General features: G+C 51.8%; 2 protein-coding genes across 2 annotated transcripts; one reads left to right on the top strand and one right to left on the bottom strand.

Moving 5' to 3' along the window:
* Positions 1 to 2436: 2436 nt before the first annotated feature.
* On the bottom strand, positions 2437 to 8900 carry LOC100897821 (eukaryotic peptide chain release factor GTP-binding subunit ERF3A). Its single transcript, XM_003740388.2, is given in 10 exon segments — positions 2437 to 2774; positions 2776 to 3887; positions 4386 to 4513; positions 4808 to 4871; positions 6844 to 6971; positions 7176 to 7501; positions 7599 to 8015; positions 8103 to 8215; positions 8329 to 8454; positions 8732 to 8900. Coding segments are annotated over 9 exon segments (2508 nt in total). The 5' UTR covers positions 8429 to 8454; positions 8732 to 8900; the 3' UTR covers positions 2437 to 2654.
* Positions 8901 to 9685: 785 nt separating this feature from the next.
* Positions 9686 to 11412, top strand: cbc (protein CLP1 homolog). Its single transcript, XM_003740387.2, has 4 exons — positions 9686 to 9870; positions 9948 to 10468; positions 10627 to 10951; positions 11043 to 11412. Exons 1-4 carry the CDS (start codon positions 9708 to 9710, stop codon positions 11303 to 11305), a joined length of 1272 nt encoding a protein of 423 aa, XP_003740435.1. The 5' UTR covers positions 9686 to 9707; the 3' UTR covers positions 11306 to 11412.
* The last annotated feature ends 13088 nt before the right edge of the window (positions 11413 to 24500 follow it).

The following is a 24500-nucleotide window of genomic DNA, read 5'->3' as shown; positions in this document are numbered from 1 at the left end:
ATGGCGTGACGGTATTTTCCGACTTCTTAACCGGTATTTCAGACGTTGTCGAAGCATCGAAAGCAGGTCGACTCCGTTTCGCGCCGAACGGAGTGTTGAGCATGGAGTTCTCATTGATATCGAGGCCTTCGATTAGTTTCCTGTAATTCTCGAGCTCCAGCCGGATGTCTTCGTGGTTCTTATCCTGCTCTATGAGCTTCTTGTTGAGACGTTCGCGCCGTCTTCGTTCTTTCGCGATTTCTTTCTCGTGAGCGCTAGTCAAACCAGCGAAGCGTTCCTCTGCGGCGCGTAGTTTTTCCTCCCGGTCCTTGAGAATCATTTCCGTCTCGTCCAGTTTCAGTAAGGCTTCTTTCAACTTTGTGTCCAGCTTTGCATACTCCTCAGCGTTCACGTAAGTTATCAACGTGTTCTGTTTGTCTATGAGGTATTCTTTCTTCAGACGTACCAACTCGGCCTGATGTTTCCGCCGGATTTCTTCGAGTTTCTCCAGTCCGAGCTTCTCCAGCTGAGTGCGTTGCTCGTGAAGTTTCTTCCTCACGTCCTCTGAACTGTACTGAAGTTTTTTCTCAGCTTCGGACGCCTTGCTCTCTTGCATGGTCAATTCCATGCTGGCGATTTTCATCCGCTCGTTCAGCTTCGCGTGCTCGACCTTGAGCCTCGTGAAGTCCTCGCTGATAAGTTTCCGTTGCTCTTCCTCGCGCTCGATCTGCTCTTGGAGCTTTGAGATTTTATTGCGAGCTCCTCGGAGTTCATTCCTCTCAGATACCAGAGCCCGCTCCAGACTAGCTTCTCTCTGACAACGAGAGGCGTTCTCGGCTTTGAGGTTTTTTCTTTCTTCAACGAGGTTTTGAACCTTCTTCTCCAGCTGAGCTTGTTTCTCCTCCGCCATAACAGCATGACGGATATGTTCATCGAGCTCGGAGCGGAGCATCTCGAGTTGCTTGGTATGCTCTGCCCGATTCTGCTCCAATTGTTCTTGAATGACTTCCCTCTCGGTTTCGGCTTTCATCAACAGCGTTTCGTTCTGTTTGACGCGATCCATGTAAGAGATCAGCCTGGAAGATTCGTAATCAACGATCGCCGGATCGTTTCGTGATATTTGTCGATTCGGGAGGAAGATGGATCGAAGACTCCCTAACAGAAAGGAATATGAACTTACCGATGATTGAGACCATTGAACTCGTTCTTCAGGTGATTGCGTTCGACTGTGAAAGTCGCATCGAGACCGACTGAGTTTTCAGAGTCATTAAGTGTATCATCTCCCACGCTGAGGACTTGGTGCGACTTCTCCACCACGTTCTTCTGTTTCTCGTTCTCCTTGGTGGGTTCATTTTCCTCCCGGTTGTTCACGCCACTGATACGCGTCGACTCCAGCGGTTTCGACTTCCGCGGACGGGACTCCGAGCTATAACACAAGTTATGGTTCCCTGATCACAACCTTAGCTCTGGGAATCGCTCGAGACGCTCTGGGCAATGTAATCTAGAATTCTAACCCATTTTTTGCCGGAGCCATCGCAATGAGTCGACTGATGCTGTTTGTTGTTGTTCTCGGCCGACGACGTGCACGTATCCCGCGCTTTGAGCTCTCTTCGGTGGTGCTGGACTGAACGTTCCTCGATTGATGAACTGAGAAGCCATTGATCGATTGAACCTCTCCGACCCCCGGCGTTCTAGACTCAGTCAGACCGATCAGAGGAAGGGACTAGGGGCTGAACGGAGACAACTCCGGACCGGGCTAGCTTCCTTCAGGTTGAAGAAAATAATACAATTCGACTTGGTGGATCGGGAAGTCTCGGACCCGGGCCGGTCTCCTGATGAGCTTGCTCGGATCAGTCCGCCGAGAGCCACGTATTCCGTAGTATCAAATGGGACCGCAGCAATCGGGAAAGAGGATTCAACTTTCATGCTTGCAGTCGCCGGGCGCCGCGCCGCCATGACACCACGAGGCATCGGAAGCCAATCTCCAGGATACCTTCCCACAGCTCGAAAAGTCTGGTCTTTATCAATAGATAATCTCCCTTTCACCCATGCCCCCACTCGATGGCGAGATTCGTACGAGAGCCGAACGTAGTGGAAGAACGTGGAGAAAACGAGATACCTACATTCCCAGAAATTACTCTACATATTATATACTTGAAATAAATTGAAAGATCTTCATTCCCAGGAAAGATTCTCCTGCATACTCCGGCATGTGTGTGGGAACCTCGCTGAGAATCAGGCGGAGCGAGGTCCCGAAACATCTCTCATTTCCCTCCCTATTGCGATCTCTTCGATTGAACACTAATATTCCGAGCGATGGAATTCTCATGCTTGAAATCGGTGCTCTCCTGTCCAGAGGAGAAAAACACGAAATAATGATTCCCAAGGCAAAGTCCCTCTAAGCCCGTCGCTCGAGCTCCTCGCCTCTGAGTCGTTCCCATGGAAAAAGCGAGGAATGTCGTAGAAAGGGTTTATTGTTTTTACAACAAATTAAATAGATCAACCCCGATGAAAGGAGAAGAGCAAAAACTCGTTCCCCGCGCGTCGGTTGGTAAGTTTTTGTTTCGGATTCGTTTACTTCTTCTTGGCAGCCTTCTCGGCGGCCTTGGTGACCTTGCCACCGGAGACCTCCTTGGCCTTGACGGACTTGATGACACCGACAGCAACCGTCTGTCTCATGTCACGAACAGCGAAACGTCCAAGAGGAGGGAAGTCCGTGTAGGACTCGACGCACATGGGCTTCTGAGGAACAAGGTCGACGATGGCAGCATCTCCGGTCTTGATGAACTTGGGGAGATCCTCGAGCTTCTTGCCGGTACGACGGTCGCACTTCTCCTTGATTTCCCTGAAACGGCAGGCAATGTGCGCCGTGTGGCAATCGAGCACAGGCGAGTAACCGTTCTGGATCTGACCAGGGTGGTTGAGAACGATGACCTGAGCGTCGAAGCATCCGGTCTCCTTGGGAGGGTTGTCCTTGGAGTCTCCGCAGACGAATCCTCGCTTGAGTTCCTTGACAGAGACGTTCTTCACGTTGAAACCAACGTTGTCTCCGGGTACGGCCTCGGGGAGAGATTCGTGGTGCATTTCGACGGACTTGACTTCAGTGGTGAGGTTGGACGGCGCGAAGGTGACCACCATACCGGGCTTGATGACACCGGTTTCGACACGGCCCACGGGCACTGTTCCGATACCGCCGATCTTGTAGACGTCCTGGAGGGGAAGACGAAGCGGCTTGTCGGTGGGCCTGGTGGGCGGCTCCATGACATCGAGGGCCTGGAGAAGGGTCTTGCCTTCAAACTTCTGATTTTTTCGCTCGATCTGCCATCCCTTGTACCAAGTCATGTTGGGAGAGGGCTCAAGCATGTTGTCTCCAGCCCATCCAGAAATGGGGACGAAGGGAACCGTGGCGGGGTTGTATCCGATCTTCTTGATGTACGACGAGACCTCCTTCTTGATTTCCTCGAATCGAGCCTCGGAGTACGGCGGCTCAGAGGTGTCCATCTTGTTCACACCGACGATCATCTGCTTCACACCAAGGGTGTAGGCGAGAAGAGCGTGCTCACGAGTCTGACCGTTCTTGGAGATACCGGCCTCGAATTCTCCGGTACCGGCGGGACAGACAAGGATGGCACAATCGGCCTGGGAAGTTCCGGTGATCATGTTCTTGATGAAATCACGATGTCCGGGAGCGTCAATGACGGTGACGTAGTACTTGGGAGTTTCGAACTTCCACAGGGTGATATCGATGGTGATACCACGTTCACGCTCAGCCTTCAGTTTGTCGAGTACCCAAGCGTACTTGAAGGAACCCTTGCCCATTTCTTGGGCCTCCTTCTCGAACTTCTCGATGGTACGCTTGTCGATACCTCCGCATTTGTAGATCAAGTGACCGGTGGTGGTCGACTTGCCTGGAGACAAAGAAAAGGTAGTTTATTAACTCGACTGCCGAACCCGGTACCTCATCGAGTTTCGACCCGCTTCCCAGAAGTTGGCTCGTTCTTGATAAAACGCCTCGACCATCACCGGAGAAGAACCGCCGTCTCCGATAGCGACGCCTTGACGCCATTGTGAAAAAGCCACGGCCATAGAGGGCAGCACCCGGCAACGTGGAGATAGGCTTAGCAGGAAAACTAGAAATTACAGCGAAATGTCACAATTCTCGATTCTGTCAGTCGAGCAGTTACATGCCGCCACGGTGTGCAACACCTGCACCAGCTTTTGATTCAACTGCTCAAGTCCAAAATTGAGCTTCGGCACGAAATCCGGTACGGCGTGGTCTGGCCGGCGTCGTCGGCATCCGGAGAAGCTCGGAATTTATCGATGCTCCCCATAGGAATTTCACCGCGAACTTGACACCGAACGCGACCGAATTTCCCGGCGCAATTAATTGATGCAAGGAGACTCACCGGAATCGACGTGGCCGATGACCACGATGTTGATGTGAGTCTTTTCCTTCGGCATGTTGGGAAGTTGGATGCGTAACCGACGTTCACTATGAGAACGAGAACGGAGTGAAGGCCTCCAACATGGCGCGCTTCGCTTTTATAGTAGCCACATCCTCTCCGTCTGCAGCAGACGACGCTGGATCTGGATTTTCTCCCGATCATTGTCTAAAGTGAACTACCGATGTCACTTCGATGGGGAAGGTGCGAGTTTCGATAGGAGAAGCTCCGTTGATGGGTTTTCAACACTATTTCCGAGTCCAAGTCCCGCAAAAAAATCATGTCCAGTATCAGCACCACCTGGTGGCTAGGGCTGCAACCAGGCGCAACGTGGCCGGCCGGCCGGCAGTGATCGTCGCTGCCTGGGCCGATTCTATTTTACTCACTCTCCGCTATATCTGCCAAGGCACGAAGCGGCGACAATTGAGACCCGGTCCTTGCTCACTGGGACTGGAATCCAATTCGACGTTCGATTCCCTTCGAATCCGTCCGAAGCGGTCCACAGCTGTCAAGCGGGCTCCCCCTGAAACTTCCTCCGTTGTCTGGGAATTTATAACATCCCCCATCCGTACACCAGTCCGCCGCCCTCGATTCGCTTTCTATGCGGAAAGCATCCCCTCTTCGTTCTCCTGACGGTCCAATATTTTGCGCGAAGCTACTGACTGACTGAGTATCGCGTTTCCACAACAACAGCGGTCGCATGTATGACATCGCTGTCGGCGCTGGCTTGTCGCTCGTATCGCCTGTCGGTGCCGCTGCGACGACTCTTCTCGTGGGGAGTTCTGCCGTATGATCGATCCCGGAGAAACCTATCGAGCGTCCATGTTCGGAGCTGGTCTCAGTATATTGGTCCTGGATGTTCGACATAGACGATATCTTTTCTCCGATTCAGGAACCCCATTCTCTCCAAGTGCCGTTATGGTCTCGGGGTCTTGGAGCGGTGCGGCGGCAACAGATTGATGAATGGATGGATGACACTCCGCCGACTTCATCACACGTGGTATGCGGCTACCACTGCCGTTCGAAGGAATTTTTCGAGCAAGTGAAGCAGACGACCGGGGGGAGGAGCGCGCCGCCGGCCAGTTGTTGACGAGTACGATGGCTGTACGAATCTTAAACAGCTCATAGTCGTGTTCAGCGGGTGTGAGATATAGTCCCTGCGTATGGTATGATGCAGGTCGTGTGGGGGGACGATTTCGGCTCAGGTTTCCAGGAGGGAAACTTTCTCACAGAGGAATTCTTAGACTACGACATCGATGATTTCTGCCTGCAGCTCGATCCGAATCGGGTGTACTCCGACTCCTCGCCCACCTTCACAGTCACTTCTCCCCTTGGAAAGCTTTGGGTGATCCCGTGGGATCCTGGCCCTCAGTCCTTCACCAGACGCATAACGATTCAACCCTAGAGAGATCGATCCTTTGCAAGGCAACACCGCATGACTTCGGACGCCAACAGGGCCCTCCGAACGGCCAGCGCGCCCGGGCTCGGACGGCCTGGGGAGCCTGGCCTCTCAGGGGGAGCTTGGAATCATCTTATGGGATGCCATCTCCAAGAGATCATCTATCTGTCGCCTTCAAGGAATTCCTCGCGAAAGTCTGCCGACGCAGGTTTTCGATGAAGCCCCCTATTAATAAAGCGCGATTTTCCGTGATCTGACAGTGTCTGACAATATCTGCTCGCGACCTCCCCCCCACCCAAAACGTCCATCTCTGCGTGAACAGACCGCCGGTGAGTCGCCTCTCGCCGGCGCTCCAACTCCCAATGTGATACAGTTTTCTGATGCGGAAAAGACTTCCTGTCGATGGAAAAATGTACTAATATGTCGATATCGGATATCAGCGTCCCTCTCCTACCAGAGAGAAGTATGTGTAGGCATGGCTCTTCATCGAATCCCTGAATTGTCGAGAAATCGAATTAGACCGAGAATCCTCGGATGGGACTGACATCTCGAATTTCGAATGAATAATCCGACGAAGGGCTAGGCTCAGGAGAGGGAGGCTCGAAGCGGATTCCGCGGTGGTCAAGAAAGGTTTCTCCTCGAGAGGACGCCCTCCCCGAAGATGTTTCTCAGGCTGCTAATGAATTAGGTACACGGAACTCGGCGAATCCTCAGGAACGTTTCAGGAAATTCGGGAGCTGGCTCGAACGCGAGGACGGATTTCACTTGGGAGGCAGCAGAGGAGACAGGATCTCCAGCTCGATAGCTGAACTTTGACTCAGTAAGAAGGGGCTCTGCTGGAGGACTTCTCCCTCGCTCATGAGAGTGTGATCATGAGTGTGTTCCTCCGAAGGGAAGCCGCGGCGGATCCCACAGTCAGTTGATGATTTCTCCATTGATTCGCTTCAATTAATGCGGTCCGTCAACACGAGGACGTGAGAGTATTTATTGATGCATTTCTTAGGTTACCGGGCTTCATTTAGCTCCCCCCATTGTTGTTCGGATTATTATCCCCAGAGGGCGGGTTGACCCCTCTCGATTCCATTTCTCGCCGCAGTTGATCAATGATGGGTCCGTGGTTACTTTGCATCGCCTGAGCGAATTGCTGACCTCTGAAATCGATATCAGGCCATGATTATTCCGAAAGGACGACTCCTGATGCCGATTCTCCCGAGAAGCAGATCTTGGGAATTACCGCCGACCGCACTCGCCCTCATCCTATGGCGCGAAATGGCACTCTGATATAGTCAGATGTGCTTGCTTATCTTTCGCCACGTCGAGCCCAGAGGCCCCGAAACTCGTGTGAACCTACTTACGCCCGCAGTAAGTTGTCGATGTTGAATCCGCCGAGTTGACTTGCGGCATCGCCCTCGGCGGGAGGTGCCTGTGCACTCGGTGCTTGTTGTTGCTGCTCCGGTGCCGGCTGCTGCTGACCGGCACTCAAGGTTCCAGACATGATGTTGGTCATAAGGTTCTGCATCCCGGGGTCTTGCATAATCTGAGTGGCCATGTTCATCAAGGCGGGGTTCCCTAGGAGCTGTGTGAAATCTGGCATACCGCCAAGTCCGCCACCGAGACCCAGTCCAGGACCGCCAGCGCCGCCAGCTGATCCGCCGCTCGAGCTCCGGCCTCCTGTTGTACCCTAGAAGTTTCGGAAGGTTGCATTGGAAATATCTTGTGAGGGATATATCAGCTTATGAATGTTTGTTTGGAGATAGGAAGATTGGAAATCTGCGAACCTTGAGCTGTTCTTGAGCGACTCGAACATTGTTCTGATAACTTTCATTATTCGGATCGTGTTCTAAGGCCTTCTGGTAGCATTCGAGGGCTTTCTGATGATCTCCCGTAGCTGCGTAGGCGATTCCCATTCTGCCGTACGCTTTCGAGTAAGTCGGATCGATGGTGAGGGCTGCCTCGCAGTCTGCGATCGCTTCTTGACTTTTGTCTAGTTTGCTGAAGGCCGCCGCTCGATTGCAGAAATAGACCGCGTTTTGGGGATCGAGATCGATTGCTTTCGAATACATCTCCAGCGCTTCGAGGTATTTCTTGTTTTTCAATAATTCGTTGCCCTGTACTTTCGCTTGTTCCGCCTCGGGAATTGGATCTTTCCTCGGCGGTTCTGATGCTTTGGACGAGGTTTGTCCTCTGAAGGAGCTCTGTAAGGGAGCCGCCGAGTTCAGCGGAGTTCACCTCTCGAGTCGAGGGTGGTCTGATATCTGGTTCTTCTTCGGATTCCCACTCACCTTTTCTCCTCCGGTCGCCGCCCTGAACATGCTCGGTAGAGTTTCCTTGACAGCCAACGCAACCATATCGTCCGGGCCGATTTCATAGACGCTCTCCAAGCATTGAATCGCAACTGTAAGGTCATCCATTGGGTTACTCTTCCCATCGGTACGTTTGGTAGACGGTGAGAAGTTCCGAAGTGTTAGGCACGTCGCATGAGTTCTCGGTGAACCGTCCACAACTCACCCTCCAGACTCTCTTTGCTCTCTTCTGAGACGAGGGCACTATTGAGTTCCTCCCGCAAATGTCGGAGAATACAAACTGCGATTCGCTGTGATTCAGTCATGATTCTCGCTAGCGCTCGAGTTGTTCCTGTTCCGGAAGAACGATTTCGTAAGCGGGAAGTCTCTCACGATCTGAACTACCAATAACAGCGTTGCAGTAATTTCCTATGTCGAAAAGGGGAAGTGGGGACGGAACATATCAAGGGGTGGGTATCTATCCCGAGACGCATATATGGTCTCACAGCTCTCTGACAGTAGCGCGTCGGATGTCACTCCGGCATCCTGAATCCCTCTACATATCGAGATTCACTCTGGGACTCGAGATTTTTCAGGTGTTACACGTGTCCCAAATCGGGACAACTTACCGATACTAGATCCGAGCCAACGAGACTCTGCTCGATGTCGCTGATTGCTCGACCTCGAGACACCACGAGAAACGAATTAAAGCAGGCTTTTTCGCGAATTCAGCCTCCAAGGAAATGACACGGAACTCGATTCCGGGTTTCACGCACTGCTTCGATGGTCAGCGGAGCTCTGGGATTTGATGGCGCGGCTAAGCGGGACACGGAGGAGGCGTTTCGGGTCGCTCCAGGTCGGCGTTAGAAGACGGCTTGATGAGGTCCCTCGGCGAGCGCCGCGCGATGAGCTTCATGCGACCTTGAAGCTGAAAGGCGGCGGTCGGTCAGATTTCCCCAGGACCCGAGCACTTCAATGAGAGTTTCTGGGGAAAGTCGCCGATTGCATCGCTAATGCTAATGATGTATCCGATGTGATGATTCATGATCCATCTGGCGGTCGATCACATGCTGTGTGATATAAACCATATTGAGCCAGCCCGTCATAAGCGTACAGACCAAAAATTACAATTTTCCCCCGATGTGCCTCCTGGTTCGATATTCAGAACGGAAGGACGGCGAGCCCTCCTCCCACATGATGAAGTCGAATCTCACTGTCAAATCTCACCATTCTCGATTGATGGCCGGAGTGAGGAGTGTCTGAGCGAGAATCCGGAGAGTGGTGAAGTGAAAATTTCGATGGTGATATTTGACTGGCACCGGTAGTCGGCCGGGCAGCCTCTTCACTCTTAATGTCTTCCACTTGCCCGAATATACCCTTCAAGGAATTCACTTGAGTCGAGCTCCAGAATTTCAAGTCGCGCGCTCTCGTCTCAACTAAATGCTTCTCTTCTCCAAGACACCCGCTCAAGCCGCCATCTTGAATTTTGCCTTGTGGCCAGTGGCCAGGAGTCCGCACTCAGGTGTTCTCGCGGCGCCAAAACAAACAAACCGGTGTAGTGTTCCCTACACGTCTCCGTGACGGTGTTACCCCGACTGGTTCCAGATGGCAGAAGCGGAGTCGAAGCAGGATTTCAAATTGGAGAAGGAGAATGAACTCCGCTTCGAGGTCGAAGCTCCCCACACAGTCCGACTCGAGCTGGTGGAGGGATTCGCGGAAATATTCGGTGTCGAGATTGTCAAAGACAAAGAATACGTTTTCACAAGCGGTCAGTACTCGAAATCACATTTGACACGGTTGTTCGAGAGGGAGACGACGGCACTCTCTAATATCGGACTCTTTCAGGCTCAAAGATCGCTGTTTTCACATGGCATGGATGTACCTTGCGCTTGTTCGGCACCACGGAAGTTGTTTACGTTTCCAAAGAAACTCCAATGGTCATATATGCCAATATCCACGCTGTCCTGGAACAAATGCGTCAGAAAGCGGAGCAGAAGGGAACCAAAGGTCCTACGGTGATGGTGGTCGGTCCGACCGACGTTGGGAAGTCCACTCTCTGCAAAATTCTACTGAACTACGCCGTGCGGCAGGGACGTCGACCGGTGTTCGCAGACCTGGACGTAGGTCAGGGTCAGATCTCCCTCCCCGGCACTATAGGCGCGGTATTGGTCGAGAGACCGTCCGATGTCGAGGAGGGCTTCAGTCAGCAAGGACCACTGGTTTTCCATTTCGGTCACATCAGTCCGGGGGAAAACATTGAACTGTATAATATGTTGACGCAGAAGCTTGCGCAAGTTTTGCAAAGTAGAGCAAACGTCAACAAACGAGCGTCCCACAGCGGAGTGATAATCAACACCTGCGGATGGGTGAGTTCTCGTCTCGTGGATAGCTCCTTTAGATTCCTTGCTCGATGAGGAGCACAGTCGCTCCGATATCGATACCGGATCGATATCGCAGCATTCACCTTTCTAATTCTCAAAGTCCATCGTTTATAAAGTGAATTGAGAGTGAATTGTTCCTACAGGTGAAGCAATCCGGCTACAGGGCTCTGCTCAACGCGGTTTTGAATTTTGAAGCGGACGTCGTCCTCGTCATGGACCAGGAGAGATTGTACAACGAAATGGTCCGAGATCTGCCCGCTTTCGTGAACGTAGTTTTCACGCCAAAATCTGGCGGCGTCGTGGAACGAGTCAAGAAGAATCGCGTCGACGCCCGTGAAGCCGCTGTGAAACAGTATTTCTATGGACTGAAAACGGCACTGTATCCTCACTCATTCGACGTCAAGTTCAACGAGGTCAAAATCTACAAAATAGGTGCCCCCGCCCTACCGGACTCGTGCATGCCGTTGGGTGAGTTCCGAACCGATATTCTCCCTCGATCCATTTTCCGCGCGCTAGAGGTCACGTTTACGGTGGTCAACTAACAGGCGTTGCTCTGCAGGCGTGAAGGTTGAGAACAACAAAACGAAACTCGTGGAGATTCACAGTCCCGCCTCGCTTCTACACCACATCCTCGCGGTATCCTTCGCATCGCCGGGCGACCAAGATGAAGACATCATCCTCAGCAACGTGGCAGGATTCCTCTGCGTCACCAACGTTGATACAGAGCGCAACACCATCACGGTTCTGTCACCGCAACCACGACCTCTCCCGAAGTCAGTGTTGCTCCTGAGTGAAGTTCAGTTCGTTGACTCCGCACACTAGAAAGAATAAAACTGACCGATAGAGATCTAGCTCATCCTTGTATATAGACGTGTTGAGAAATAAAATCCGGGTCTTGGGGCTCGAGTGATACGCCGACTATTACGGCTCGTTCTCCGCAAACCAGGTCGATCTTACCTTAACGGAATCAATGCTTTCATTCGAGTCAGTCTCAAACGAGGCAGTTCGGCGGCGCTTAGCCTTGAGCTGAGGACGAGTGGGACCGATACCTTTGTGATTTTAAAATCTCCATCGGAGTATATCGAGCTTTTAATTTCTTCTGGAATTCGCGGCAACCCAGCAGTAGTCTGAGCTGAGGGTGTTTCTGAGAATCTGAATTATATTGAAGTTCGGAGTTGGCTCTGGGCTTTTACCGCCTCTGTCCATTTGTTGCTGCTCCTCTGCTGGGCTGCATAGGGAAATATTGGAGCCTCGTTTCGGCGCGATCGCGCCCAAACCCTTTTCGCCGAAGCCCCTCTATCCCTTCCCCGCGCCGGGTCCCTCGCCGTGAGCTGCCCCTGGCGGGCTGAATGGAGTTATTGTCGATGCGAAGTTTTCGGATCGTGAACGTGGGATCTTCCCGAGTGTGCTTGATGATCCCGCGATCGGGCTACACCTCCCTTCAGATGGAGAGTCTCGCTTAGTTACGAGATGGAGACTGCTGTGGACGATGTCCGTGTCAGCCCGCCGCTGGGATAATGTGTTGCGTCAGTGACTTTAGCCGCCTGTGCGTGGTGATCATGAGTGCAGTGTTTTTCCGATGTCACGCATCAAGTCTTCCTATTTGAATGGGACTCCGCTCCATCTGAATCGTCCCCAACAAAATGTGCCCTCATCTGTGTCGTATGGACATCATCCTCTGCGTCATGACCGTCTTCATTGTCGGTAGATATTTCTTCCAACGAATCTTGAAACAATAGGCAGCTGCCCGATCGCTGCAACTTTTGTATAATGTGTTCTCTGACATCTACTGGAGCCGAACCCGCTTGTGAGAGACTCGGATATCAGAAAAGACCGGATTTCAGAGACACTTTCCCGAGTCCCGATCTCACGGGTCCCATGTTGAAGACGTCATATATAAGGGAAAAACCCATATAAGATAACATTTCGGCTTGCCAGGAGGAGCCGTCGCCGTGAGAGGACGCATTCTTGTGGTGTCTCCAGCGAACTCCGGATCATATAATCGAGCGAAATCATTCACTGAAACGTAAGCTGGGGCCGCCGGCAGAGCCTCGCTCACTCCCAGCCTCGGAGACTTCTCGCGAGCAGGGAGATCAGCGCCGGCTGGCTCTCTTGGCCACAACATCTCGACAGAGTACAATCTCAATCAGAGCGATGGGCTCTGGATAGTGATAGGCTATCCGCGACTTCTCACCTCACACTGAGATTTTCTTTCGATAGACCGATGCGATTCCCCCTGACCAAGCTGGCGTTCAGTATCGGCCAGTCGGCCGATCGCTCTTACCGTGACTTGACGCCACACGGATGAGCTTTTGCTTCTTGAAAACACACTTGGTCACCGCAGGCGTGTCTTCGTTCTTGAATTGAACGGAACGCATCACAGACATTGTCCGTTATGGGATGGGAGAAGGTCCGATAAAAGAAACGTGGGTAATGTCGGCAATGAAACTAGCGGTCGCGAAAAAAGCGATCGTAGTCTGTTGGCCTCGAGACCTCCGGAAGTTCTTGAGTGCGGCCCATGCTCGGTTTCGATGATAACTTGTTGAATGCTGACCCCGGAGAAAGTCTGATCGAGCGACTGCATCTGGCACATTGTACTTCGGGATCTTAATGCTCCGATTCGCGAGCTGCTTCTGTAGAATCGAAACGAGGACAATGAGCCCGAGATGAAATTATGAATATGCGCGCGTCGATCTCTCATCGAAGCGGTCTCATCGCGAATAGGCCTTCGGAACACGGAACTTTTCGGGTTCGAGTTCAAGCGAGCCCTGTTCTGCGACGGATCGACCGAAGGCTCGATATCAAGCCGAGGGAGCCGTCCGAAAGTAAGAGAACTGTAAAAAGCTTCGCAGTTCCGCAGAACCAGTTGAAATTCGAGAATAGCTCCAGGCTTCGAGAAGAAAAGAGCTTCTGACGCTGGAGAAAATGAAAAAAGCGCGTTCTGTGATCCGGTCGCTGCGAACTTGATGAAGATTGGAAAAAGTTCCTGGCTGATCTGAACTGACTGAGCTGAGGTCTGATCATCGAAGCCAAGGCTGGATGAGTTGAAGTGTCCGTCTTTCTTCTATTCGTGGGTAATTGAGCGAGTTTGCAGTAGATCCAAAAGTCCATCGGAACGTCCGACAGCATGCTCAGTCACCCGCCCGCCCGCTTGCCTAGCGACCAACCGGCCAGACAATTTGTTGCACGCGCTTGAGTCAAGCTCAGTTGGAGACGGAATCGTAGCTGTCTGAGCATCTTGAAGCGGGACTTCCACCATCATGAATTCTAGAGGATATTGTCTTCCCGAGAACCCATGGATATTCATCTCTCGAACGCGGAGCATTCGTATTTTGAAAATCCGTTCGATCGGTGGATAGTTGACCGCGAAGCGAGCGTGACTGCCCGCCTGGAATCGAACCGATCGAGGAAGTCTCTCATCTCGACTCGCTCCGTCGAGAGGGATGCGCTTTGATTCGTAGTCGTCGTGGGCGACAACAGAGCACCGATTTCTGCATCATCGTGACAGAGCGGGCGGAGCCTTCTCGGAAACTCAGTTCGCGACCTGAGAGCGTCAAACATCTTATTGAGGGGCCGCTGATGAACCTCATCTTACTTCGGGTTGAATGCCTGTCCTCCGCGGTTCACCGAGAAGGCCGGATGCTCTCTCAACGGATCGATAAAAGGTCCGTAGATGTCAGTTGATATCGTTGCCGCCTCTTACCATCGGCCAATCGGTATTCCTATATTTCAGCTTCCTGGAACCTCCAATGGCTCCGGAACGCGAATTTATGGCGGCATGTTCGGTTTCTGCGGAGAGCTGCGGGCTCGATTTCGATGTGATCTATTTCAAGGAGTAGGGAATCGCCTCCCCAAGAAAATCCAGAGATGCTCGAGATCGTTTGCTGCCAGTTGACCCTGAACTGATACCTTAGATATCTTGCATCCCGGGGCTCGAAGAAGCTCGTTCGATGTCCCTCGGTCAGATGCGAGTCGATTGCGATCTGGTCGGGTCAAATTATCTTTGTCTGTTTGTATCTATCATCTCGTTTATTCTCGACAATTGCGATGCCGTAGCTTAAGTTCGTGGAAAGATACCCACGATATTTTTATCTCCGAACGGAAACTTCAACTTCGTCGGACGCAAATGAAAACCCTTGCGTCTGGTTGTTGAACTTCTCAGTGTCCGATCACGAGAGAGGACCCCCATCAAATAGTGGGTGACTAGGTGCCAAAATCCGAGTTTTCGAGTCAGACCACCAGTAGAGAGGTCTCAGAAGTAATTGTGTTCAATTGCAGACGTCTCTTCGGTTGAACGCGGTCCATTTGCCGGGGGTCGCACGTGCGCGCCGTAGAGCGTGCATTGGCACTGCTGACCTTACGGACCCTTGGCTGATCGCTTTTAATGATTTTTCGGTACCTCTGTCTGTTGGTCCGCCCGGTCTGTCGGTTGGTCGGACGGAATGGCGCTCCGCTCCACGTCGAGACATTGCGGAGCCTTCCTCACTATTCCGCGCCGTCTGATGCGTCTGTATCAACAACACGGTCTTCGTTGGCTGGTCAGTCAGTATTCCGAGCGAGAGTATGTTGTCTCGTATACCGAGCCGGGCTAGGCCAGCTACGTTCAACCACAACACTCATAGCAGAAGCATCATTCAGAAGTGAAAGCCCGGGGCGCGCGGATGATACTGTACGGGGATGAGCTGAGACGGTACGATATTCATGCCCATGGTGGCGCTGCCGGTGATGATGATTCGCTATTCGTTCAAAGGCCAGCAAAGTGGCTCGCTAGATGTCTGGTCCGCAGTCCGCTCGGGCCCGATTGTTTTGCATCAATTCACATTGTGGCTTCCAAACAAAAAAAGAGCTCGTATACAATCATGGAATACACGAAGAAACAATTTACAAACGCCGAGTATGCTCGTGGGGGGAACATTTGCGCCCGATGCGGACACCAGCGAGTAATTTAGAGAAGGGAGGAAAAATCCTCATTCGCCTGCAGTCCAATGGAGGGACTATTCAAGAATCGACGGGCTTCTTGGTTATGATTCTGGAATGATATATGCAGATCAGACATGTCTGATTGAGAAAGATTAGTTTGTTTTCACCGGATGTATGATAAGTGCGGGACATCGCTCATCATTCGATGTCTCGCTTTAGTCTGGAGATCAGATTAAGACCTTGGGAGTCGGGACCCTTCAACTCTTGAAGATAGGTAAAGTCCCATAATAGAATCATGATGAGCGAATAGGCTAGAGGTTTTTTGACTCGACAAAGTGGCGAAATCTGTGGGCCAAGCAGCTCAAAGGGCTTAAGCACTGACATGGGCCCGCACTTTCCCTGGGTATCATCACTTCTACCCTAACCGAGGGTTAGGTACCAGATGCCTACTCTCAGAGGGTCGACTAGAGCAGGGGTTCCTAACCTTTTTCGCCCTGCGGAACCCTGGTGGGTTCCGCGGAACCCTCATTATTGGTTTCGGACTCTGTCTTTCCGAACTTTCCATTCGATCACCTCAAAACCTTCGACCACGATCGCATGAAGTATCCTGCATGCATTCGAGGTTAGAAAATTCATTCCATTTCAATAAAATGAATAAAAGTCTGAGCAGCCGAGCCGGGGCTCGCGGAACCCTAGGGTTCCGCGGTACCCACATTGGAAACCGCTGGACTAGAGAGATGTTGGGTGGAAGCTGACGGGCATCTGAGACGGTACCACACCGAGGACCGGAGCAATCCTCAATATTTGTGCGCCCAACATTTACTTACCAATGCTCGAGCAAGGCCAGACTTGGGGGAAAGCTCTCAGTGACGTCACAGCTCTATTGAATTGCGATGAAGACGAACTCCGTGTTAATTCGCGGTCTATGATGGTCCGTCATCGGTCGTTACAATGCCCAATAGCATTCGCAAGATGTTGGAGAAAATGAACATTTAAATGAACCACGGAAGCTTTCAAGGAGGTACTGCGATCCAGATTGTGGCTGGATAAGAGCTTCTCCAAGTTCTCTGGAGTCGCGAGTCTATTCGATCACCATTCCGGAGCATGTCTTGGCTCATGAGTATCTAACGGGAAAGCTTCCGTGCGTGTTCGACTTCTTGTTTGTGGCCGCCGACAAATTTCTGATCACGACGGCTTAGGCAGTGTCGGAACATCATTCCTGGATGATTGGGAGCGACAGTTTTTCTTGTAGATCCTTCCTTTGATTCATTTTCCCCGGCGTCTGTTTACATTTTTGGAAGCTGCTTCCGAAGCATCCGTTTATCGTTTACGGAAGGCTCTTCGAACGAGCCCGCAGACTGGCCGATTGGCGCCCGGCTCAGCCAACCAACTAGACTGCCGGCCAGCCCTTCGGACAGATCGAAGCTCAGCGAATCCTGCTGGAATGTCTGCTCGGCTCATCTGCCCGCTCTAAACCTCGCCGGAATTGAAAGGAAATCAAGAATCGGGAATTTATCGCCCCCCGCATCAGCGAACAACAAAAGGATTCATCTTGAAAAGCGATGCCCTTGGCCCAGTGGACCGACCGCTCCGCCCCACCGAGATGCGATTTTGAAGCGATGCCGTAGAGCGGTCGCGTTTATGTAACAGCAAACAATGGAATTAATTACAAAAGGATACTCCATTCAAAGTTCTCTGTTCCCCCGAGCAGAATGGACCTCAGAACCCGATGTGGTCATTTATACGGGATGAAATTGGAACACTGCTTGATCCCTTTCGTCATACCCCGTTCACTTTCCACAGAGGATTCTGTCGTCGGGATGAGGCCCCGTGAAATAATCACAATAGGCGTGACAGCGGGGACCTTGAGATAGCCCCGGACGTTTCCACCGTTTTTCGACTCGTTTTGCATATTGGACGCGAGACGCGATGAATGGAAGCGCACTTACGGGTTCACGTTCGGTTTTCATGATCCGAATCATACGTATCTGATTTCAGCTCTCTTCCATCGGGGCAAGACCAGCGTCGAGCTCAACTCGACTCGAAGTACGCCATTCGGACCCGAGATCAGTGTCGAGCAGAACTCTCTCGGTACTGCATTCGGCCGTGGTAAGAGCATATAAGGGAAATCCAAGGAAGATGGACGAATAGGATGAGAGTTGACTTTCAACGGATCTTAAAGTCGACTTTTAATGTTATAGTCGAGAAAATTAAGCCCGGAACGCTTCCAATCAGCACGTCGGACCTGTACGAGAATTCGAGTTCGATAGTTATCGCCGACGCACCCTCACATCGAGTCTTATCCAGACACCGGCGATCGGTCCTTCAGCTTGCTTCGATGCTGAAGTGCGTGACCGGCTGCAGTCCGCTAGCATTTCAGGGTTACGGTTGTTTCTGTGGGTACATGGGGGACGGCGCGCCGGTGGACCCAATTGACACGTGAGCGAATATCATGAAGTCCAAAGAAAATGAGGGAATAACTTCGTAGTGTATTATGTATTCCGATTCTAATCGATCGGATTTCTTCAGATGCTGCTTGGAGCACGACTGGTGTTATTCCGCGACCCGCTGCTCTCACCTGTCAACTTATCTTTTACCCTATCATTGGGGCTGCGCTGGACCGGGAATCGCTTACTGCTGTGAGTATCGGTAGTATAGGTACCTGAATTCCGAACTCGGGTCCGACGGATGGAATCGATTCATTGATGACGGATTCGGACAGTCTCGGGATGCAAAGTCATGACGGCTCCTCTCCTTCAACAAGCACTCACGGATTCTCTGAGCCCTCATTACGGATGTGCACAGCAACTCTGTGATTGTGATCTCCAATTCGCAAGATGCATAAGCCGATATCCGTGTCCCGGACACCGACCGAGTTGTCATCACGGTGGGCGCTCGCTCATTCGCGACGTACTGAACGGCAAAGCAGCTCTTCATCACTGGCGGATCCAGGTTAGTGGGAGGCTCGCCGCTTAGAACTTCGCGCTGCCTGCGGGAGATTTTCTATCGTTGCCACATAGGAAGAAGGATTAACCATCTGTTCATGTGGATCACTCTTTCAGCACACCGATCCCCTCGCAGTAGCGCATCTAGTCGATCACATTCTCCAGGACGAAGACGATGGGAAAGAGGTCAGCTTCTCGCCGAGTTCACGGACACATATTTTGCATATTCGGCGGGAAAACAGTCATACACCACGAGGACGGGAAACGAAACAGAACTCTACTACGCTTCTATTACAGGTCAAGAAGAAATCGAAGAAGAAGATAACATTGAGCGCAGGCGTACACAGAGATCCCTTCGCGACTAGCTGGTTCCCCAATCTGCACGCCAATGTGCAAATCGAGAAAGACAATGAGCAAGCTAAAAAAAAGTCCCGGATAAGAAAATCATTATTGGTACGTTGCTTTCCTGAAAGTCATCAGTACTGCAGGCCGCGGTTTGGCATAGGAAAGACATCTGATTCGCCCAACTTTCCAGAGAACCATGACCCGACGCTCCACAGCGCTTCTGTGTTTCCAGCGGCTTTCCCTGAATCGAGTTTGGACTCTGGAAACACACCCGCCGCTGGTTTGCCCGCATTCGGGAGCGTAGGTTTCGGTTCGGCTGCGGACTTTTCTCCGGAATCTGGGGGAACACTAGGCTCTCCCGGGAATTCTGGGTTCCCAGGAGGTGCCAGTTTTCCCGGTGGGGATAGCCGACCCGGCTTCTCCCACGGAGGCGCGGACTTTCCAGGAAATGGTGGCTTCCAAGGAGCGAATGATGGTTCCGGTGTTCCAGGAGGGAATAGCGGTTCCGTTTTCCCGGGAGGAAATGGCGGTTTCGGTCTTCCAGGAGGAAATGGCGGTTCCGGTTTCCCAGGGGGGAGCGGCGATTCCGGCTTTCCAGGAGGGGATGGCGGTTCCGGCTTTCCAGGATTTTCGAGCGCTAATGTCCCGAGCTCTGGGGGAGGTTTTGGTTCGGGGAGCAACTTCGGTTTCGGACAGGCATCCCAAACTCATGAAAGTGAGAGCGGGCCAGTCAAAAAAGAACCACTGACCCAGAAGGTATGACGTCGGACAGTTCGCTGAAGATATCTGAAGGAATCCGGTCAGTCAAGAAATAATGGGGACTATTAAAATTCCTTGCTTCGTCCCCAGAGTCAGTCATCGACAGGGTCGGAAAAAAAAGTCGAGAAACTCGTTGCTGAATCAAAGATCACCCCGAAGTTTGACAAGGTTCGGCGTGCTCACAAGCTATATCATCCTGGGACACCCTTGTTTCGGATTGAGGTGTGCCGACCATCAGCTCAATCTGTCGCTCCTGCCTTACAGGTTTTCCGACATGACGTAGACGTAGCGCTGTACCTGAGGACATCACCGAAACCTTCGAATAACCGTTTCCCCAGCTTGCCGCAAACTTGGTTCAATCGATACTACGACTCGATTGCCAACTTGGCCAATCGGAATTTCACGAAAGTCTTCGAAGTCAATAGGCCGGAGACTAAACCCTCGAAATTCAGCCATCGGAAGAACGAAATCCGACTTCCAGCATCCGATTCCACAGCTGCAGCGTCTCAGAGCGGTTCCCCGAGCAAGAAACTCAGCCAATACTACGGTGAAAGCGGATTGAAGCAAGGAACGAAACGATATGATGTCGATCGCATCACTTACGTCCTCGGGAAGCCCCTCACCGAGAGGCCCAAGTATTCGAGGATCCTATTTCCCGGCCCGAGCCGACTCTAAGGCAACGAAAGGCTGGCAGCCGTAACCGAAGCCATTCCTGAATCCCACGTGGGATCGTTGAGACAGAACTCCTGACTGCTATTCACACTGTAAATAATTACATGACAGCGCAGATGTACAAGGAAAGAACGCGACCTTGCTCTTTGCTGCGGATAGAGGAGAAATTATGCCCAAATAGAGGAACATCGATCAATGCCAAAAATTTTTGGAGAGAAAAGTTAGGCTATGAGTTTTCTCTCTGCGGCGGAAAACACTCCGTAGTCCCGCAAGCTTCCCACCGGGGGAGCTGAGCCGTGAAAGCACTTGAAAAATTGCAAAGCTCGAGGAGGAGGACTGAGATTGGAATTCACCCCTGAGGGAGATTCCTTGCTTTTCCACGACATCATAGGTCTCATGGATGTTGATCTTAACTTGAAAATTAGTCCCGTAGCTCGACAAGTCTCGGCTCCGAGAGATTCACACGCAATCTTCAAACAGAAGTCGAATATTTCGACTGATCCTCCTCAGAGCGTGTGGGCACTCGTCCTTGTAAAACCTGCGAGAACTCTCTGGCTTCGAAAAGACTTTATCAAAGATCCTCGCCCGGTCAGCCGGCTCCGATATGAAAAAGTCTCACGCCGAGGTCAATCCTCTCGATTTAGAAAAATTCTCATCGAGGGTGTCCACGATAGAGCTGATTCTGTCAGCCGTGGTGAGCAATACCGCATAGCCTTCCCTGCTCCGGGGGAATCGAAGAAGAGCTTTCGACTGATGGGTTTGATCATTTTCGATACATGTGCCATGTCTGGAAGATCAAACGAGGCGTATTCGATAGGACTCCTCACTCGCGCCGGCCGATCTAGAGCCGAGAGCATCCTCAACCAAACAGAGCCACACAATTTGGTCCAAGATTTCATTCGAGTGTTCATAATATGAATCCCGGCAGCTGGAATGACTTTCTTGCATTGGTGTGCGCATCTTTTCGATGCGAACCGCGGGGCTGGCGTTCCCAAAACGATAAAGTCTCCGCGCTTCCCAGATCACATGTCATGCTCCCTCTCGCAGTCTGGAGCGCTTCAAATCTCTTGTTTTCTCCGGGAGACCTCGTCCAACGAATCCTTCTTCCTTCATCTCGAATAATTCGCTGAGCCTCCGGATCATCCCGAGTTCATTCGCAACGCATTCTGGAGATCTCAGAGTCGTGAACCTTCATTCAATTTCCCCCGCCAAATTCAAGCATAAGCTGAGAGAGAATAGCTTCTTGTCAAGATCCGCGATTTTGCGAAAGGATAGAGAGATCATCTGTCTCAGGCTCCGAGCTACCTGAGCCGTAAATCACCATTCAACCTCTCGGATGTTGTAGAACAAAAAAGTTCCCCTTGATGATTTCAGCACAGCTGATGGTTACGGCGAAAATAGGCTCAAGCGGCGGCTCAATCGTGCTTGCTGTGATTTCGAGCTCGAATTCGATGAGTTTGGCGCACTTCTGTTCCGCCACGAGACAGATAGCTTGATCCATCCTCCAACCGTGAAGTCTGATGAACCGCTCGACTATCGCGCACAACGACGCGAGCTCCCCTCTCGGCAGATCCTCCCAGTAAGGCAGTATTCTGCTTGCGAGCCTCTTGTGAGATTCACACATCGAGCAGATCGGATTGGTCCATCTGACACACCGGCATCTTCGTCTCAATCATGATGACTGAACACTTCTCGGACGGAACCGGAGGATCATCCCCGCATCGAAACCCCGAACAAACACTCAGCAATGTGCCCGATGGCGTGGAGTGTGGTGAGAGCCGCCTCACACACGAGAGCACTGCTCATGCCTGCTGCGAGAGGCACAGTTTCTCGAGCCAGAAGCTCAATATCCTCTGGAGTGATCGAGAGAAATAATCGCCCGGACCGATTTCAAGGGGCATGATCTTTCATCTGTAATCAACTAGATACGTCACTGAATTCTCCCTTTGTTCGCTCCACAGTGACTAGAACGTCCTGCTGTGCAGCCATGAGCAGTACATCGTATCCACGGTAGTCGATGGGTCCGCCTGAGTGAGACTCGCAATTGATAGGATCGATCTAGAAACCTAACCGGAAATCCGCATCGTAATCTCCTAGAAGAGGGTCATCATCATATTGAAAATCGATGGAAGAATTCTCGGTTTCAGCTCACCGATGGGAGTCAACCGCCCGGTAGCTTGGACCACGAAGTCGATTCGGGCATTGTCGTTCGAAGTCGTCACGGAGGTCAGCGACCCTCCGAAGTCGACCCTCTCGGCCCCAACTTGAGAATCTAGTGTATCTAAAACGTTGATCCATATATCTATGGTGCATACGCGATAGCTTCAAGCCACAGGACAATCCTACGTTCGGGTTGCCGCGTGCTGCCTTCGCTGGCGAATTGCGTCCGAAGGCGACGACGGACGAAATCTCGGCTCCGGGAAGAAGCTTGACGATGGGAAATAAGAACGGAGCTATCACGAGTGAGTGTGGACGTATCGTGACAAACTTCAGTCGATCGCTATCCTCGAACACAGAAACTTCCCCAACCTCTCGTCGCTCGTTCAGGGAATTCATGACGGTCGAACGATGCTCGTAGGATCCGGCTTAAGGAGGAAGCTCCCACGAAGCACGCGTGAGAGCCACGAGGGAGCCGGAGAACCGTTTCTCGCACAACACACGTGAGGTATCGAGTTTGCTCTGATGTTGCGTGGCTCTAGCGATTCGTGAGGAGCGAACGTATCTCCCCATTCCGAATACGCCGAGAGGGATCTCCGTACGATCGGAAGAAAACGTAGTGCAGCTTATTCAACGTGGATGAACAGGAGTAGGAGGCGACTGAGGGGTCTTCGACAAAACGGCGGGACCAAAACGGCGCGGCTAAAACGACGCGACCAAAACGGCGCGACCGAAACGGCGCAGCCCATAACGGCGCGGCCAAAACGGCGCGGAGTTCTCGGCACTGAATCTATGGAGGATTTCCCTGAAAGAGGCAACACCACAGTGTGCTGCTCAATCAATTCGACGCTTCTCGTAGCAGTTCCACTATATCGAGTCGGTTTGGGTTAGCAGGTAGCAGGCCGTCAACGGCGCAGCCCATAATGGCGCCCAATGTCTCCGTGGCGCTGCCTTCCGGGCGTGGTTCGGCTCTTAACCTTTGTTTGGGGGGTGTAAGGGGACGACTTGAGTTAGCGGAGATGTCCACAAGCGGAGATGAACCTCCTGATGATGATCATCCGTTTATCCCACCAAGGGATATTCGGCTGGGATGACTCCCGTAGGGCCGAAAACGCGAAGGGCCGAAATCCTGTCGGGCCGAAAAATCAGATAGTCGAACGCTAATGGGGCCGAAAACCCGTAGGGCCGAAAATTTCCCCCCTCTTTTCTCAGCTCGTTGCCTGCCGAGTAAGCTTCTATGTTCCATCCAGAGTCCGCTGAAATATCATCGCAAAACAGGCAGCCAATATAGCTCCGAGGCCATTCCGGAGAAAGAATTCCGGCGGAAAACATGTGCTGATCATCGTCTCAGCGGTTTTGTCATTGGGGGATGGCTCGGCGCACTCATGAATCAGACGGGATAGTTATTTGTATCTTGAGGAGTTCTTGCATTTATTGTTTGAAGGATTTATAAAGGTTCTGTTCAGGTAGAGCATGCCTCTGGCAGATTGTATGCTGCTCTGGAAATGTATTCCCCCAGAGTGATCTCATTCGTATCCAGCTGCTGCATTAGCCGAGCTAAGCGATCATTTAGAGTCTTATATTTCTTCCTCATAGGCCTAGGAGGATTCCCTGCATCCAGGAGCAACCTCTGGAGCCTGAGATCATTTTCTTCTTTTTTGAGATGGGTGATGAGTTCATAAATAGCTCACATGAGCAGCTTTGTAGCTTCTGATTGAGGCCATTATGCCATCCTTCGAGGTGGTTAGTGGTCCGTGCACCAACGTTCCTAATGATCAAGGCAGAAAGGGATAATCAGACTCACTACTCAGACCATCCTTCTTCACAACTCGGGATTATCCTGCGTCTCAAGATCAATTCAGCAGCTATCGAAGAGGATGGAAAGGTTACCCGAAGTGGTTCCAGAGCCCCCGTGGGAAAACGGGATCGTTTTCCAACCAGGTTTTTATGAAATAATCCTTGAATTGAGTGAGCTTCTGATAAGCTTCGTGGTTCGTGCCTGGGGATTCCGCTTCCACCTCCAACCACGCATCGTCGAGGCTTGAGAGTGGCACAAGGCTCAATGCCATGCAGCCTCTGATGTACCTGTGGTAGACAATCACCTTAAACACCTTTCAAGGTTTCTTGGAAATGCCGAAGTTGCGAATATAGGTATCATATGGGTTCAGTAAGCCTCAAATGCTCAACACCTACTTCTCCACGGCGGGATCGTTTCCGTA

This window comes from Galendromus occidentalis, unplaced genomic scaffold (assembly GCF_000255335.2).
Source record: "Galendromus occidentalis unplaced genomic scaffold, Mocc_1.1 scf7180000076944, whole genome shotgun sequence".
Lineage (NCBI taxonomy): Eukaryota > Metazoa > Arthropoda > Arachnida > Mesostigmata > Phytoseiidae > Galendromus > Galendromus occidentalis.
Note: the sequence above shows the minus strand (reverse complement) of the source record. Positions and strands in the feature narration are given on the sequence as shown.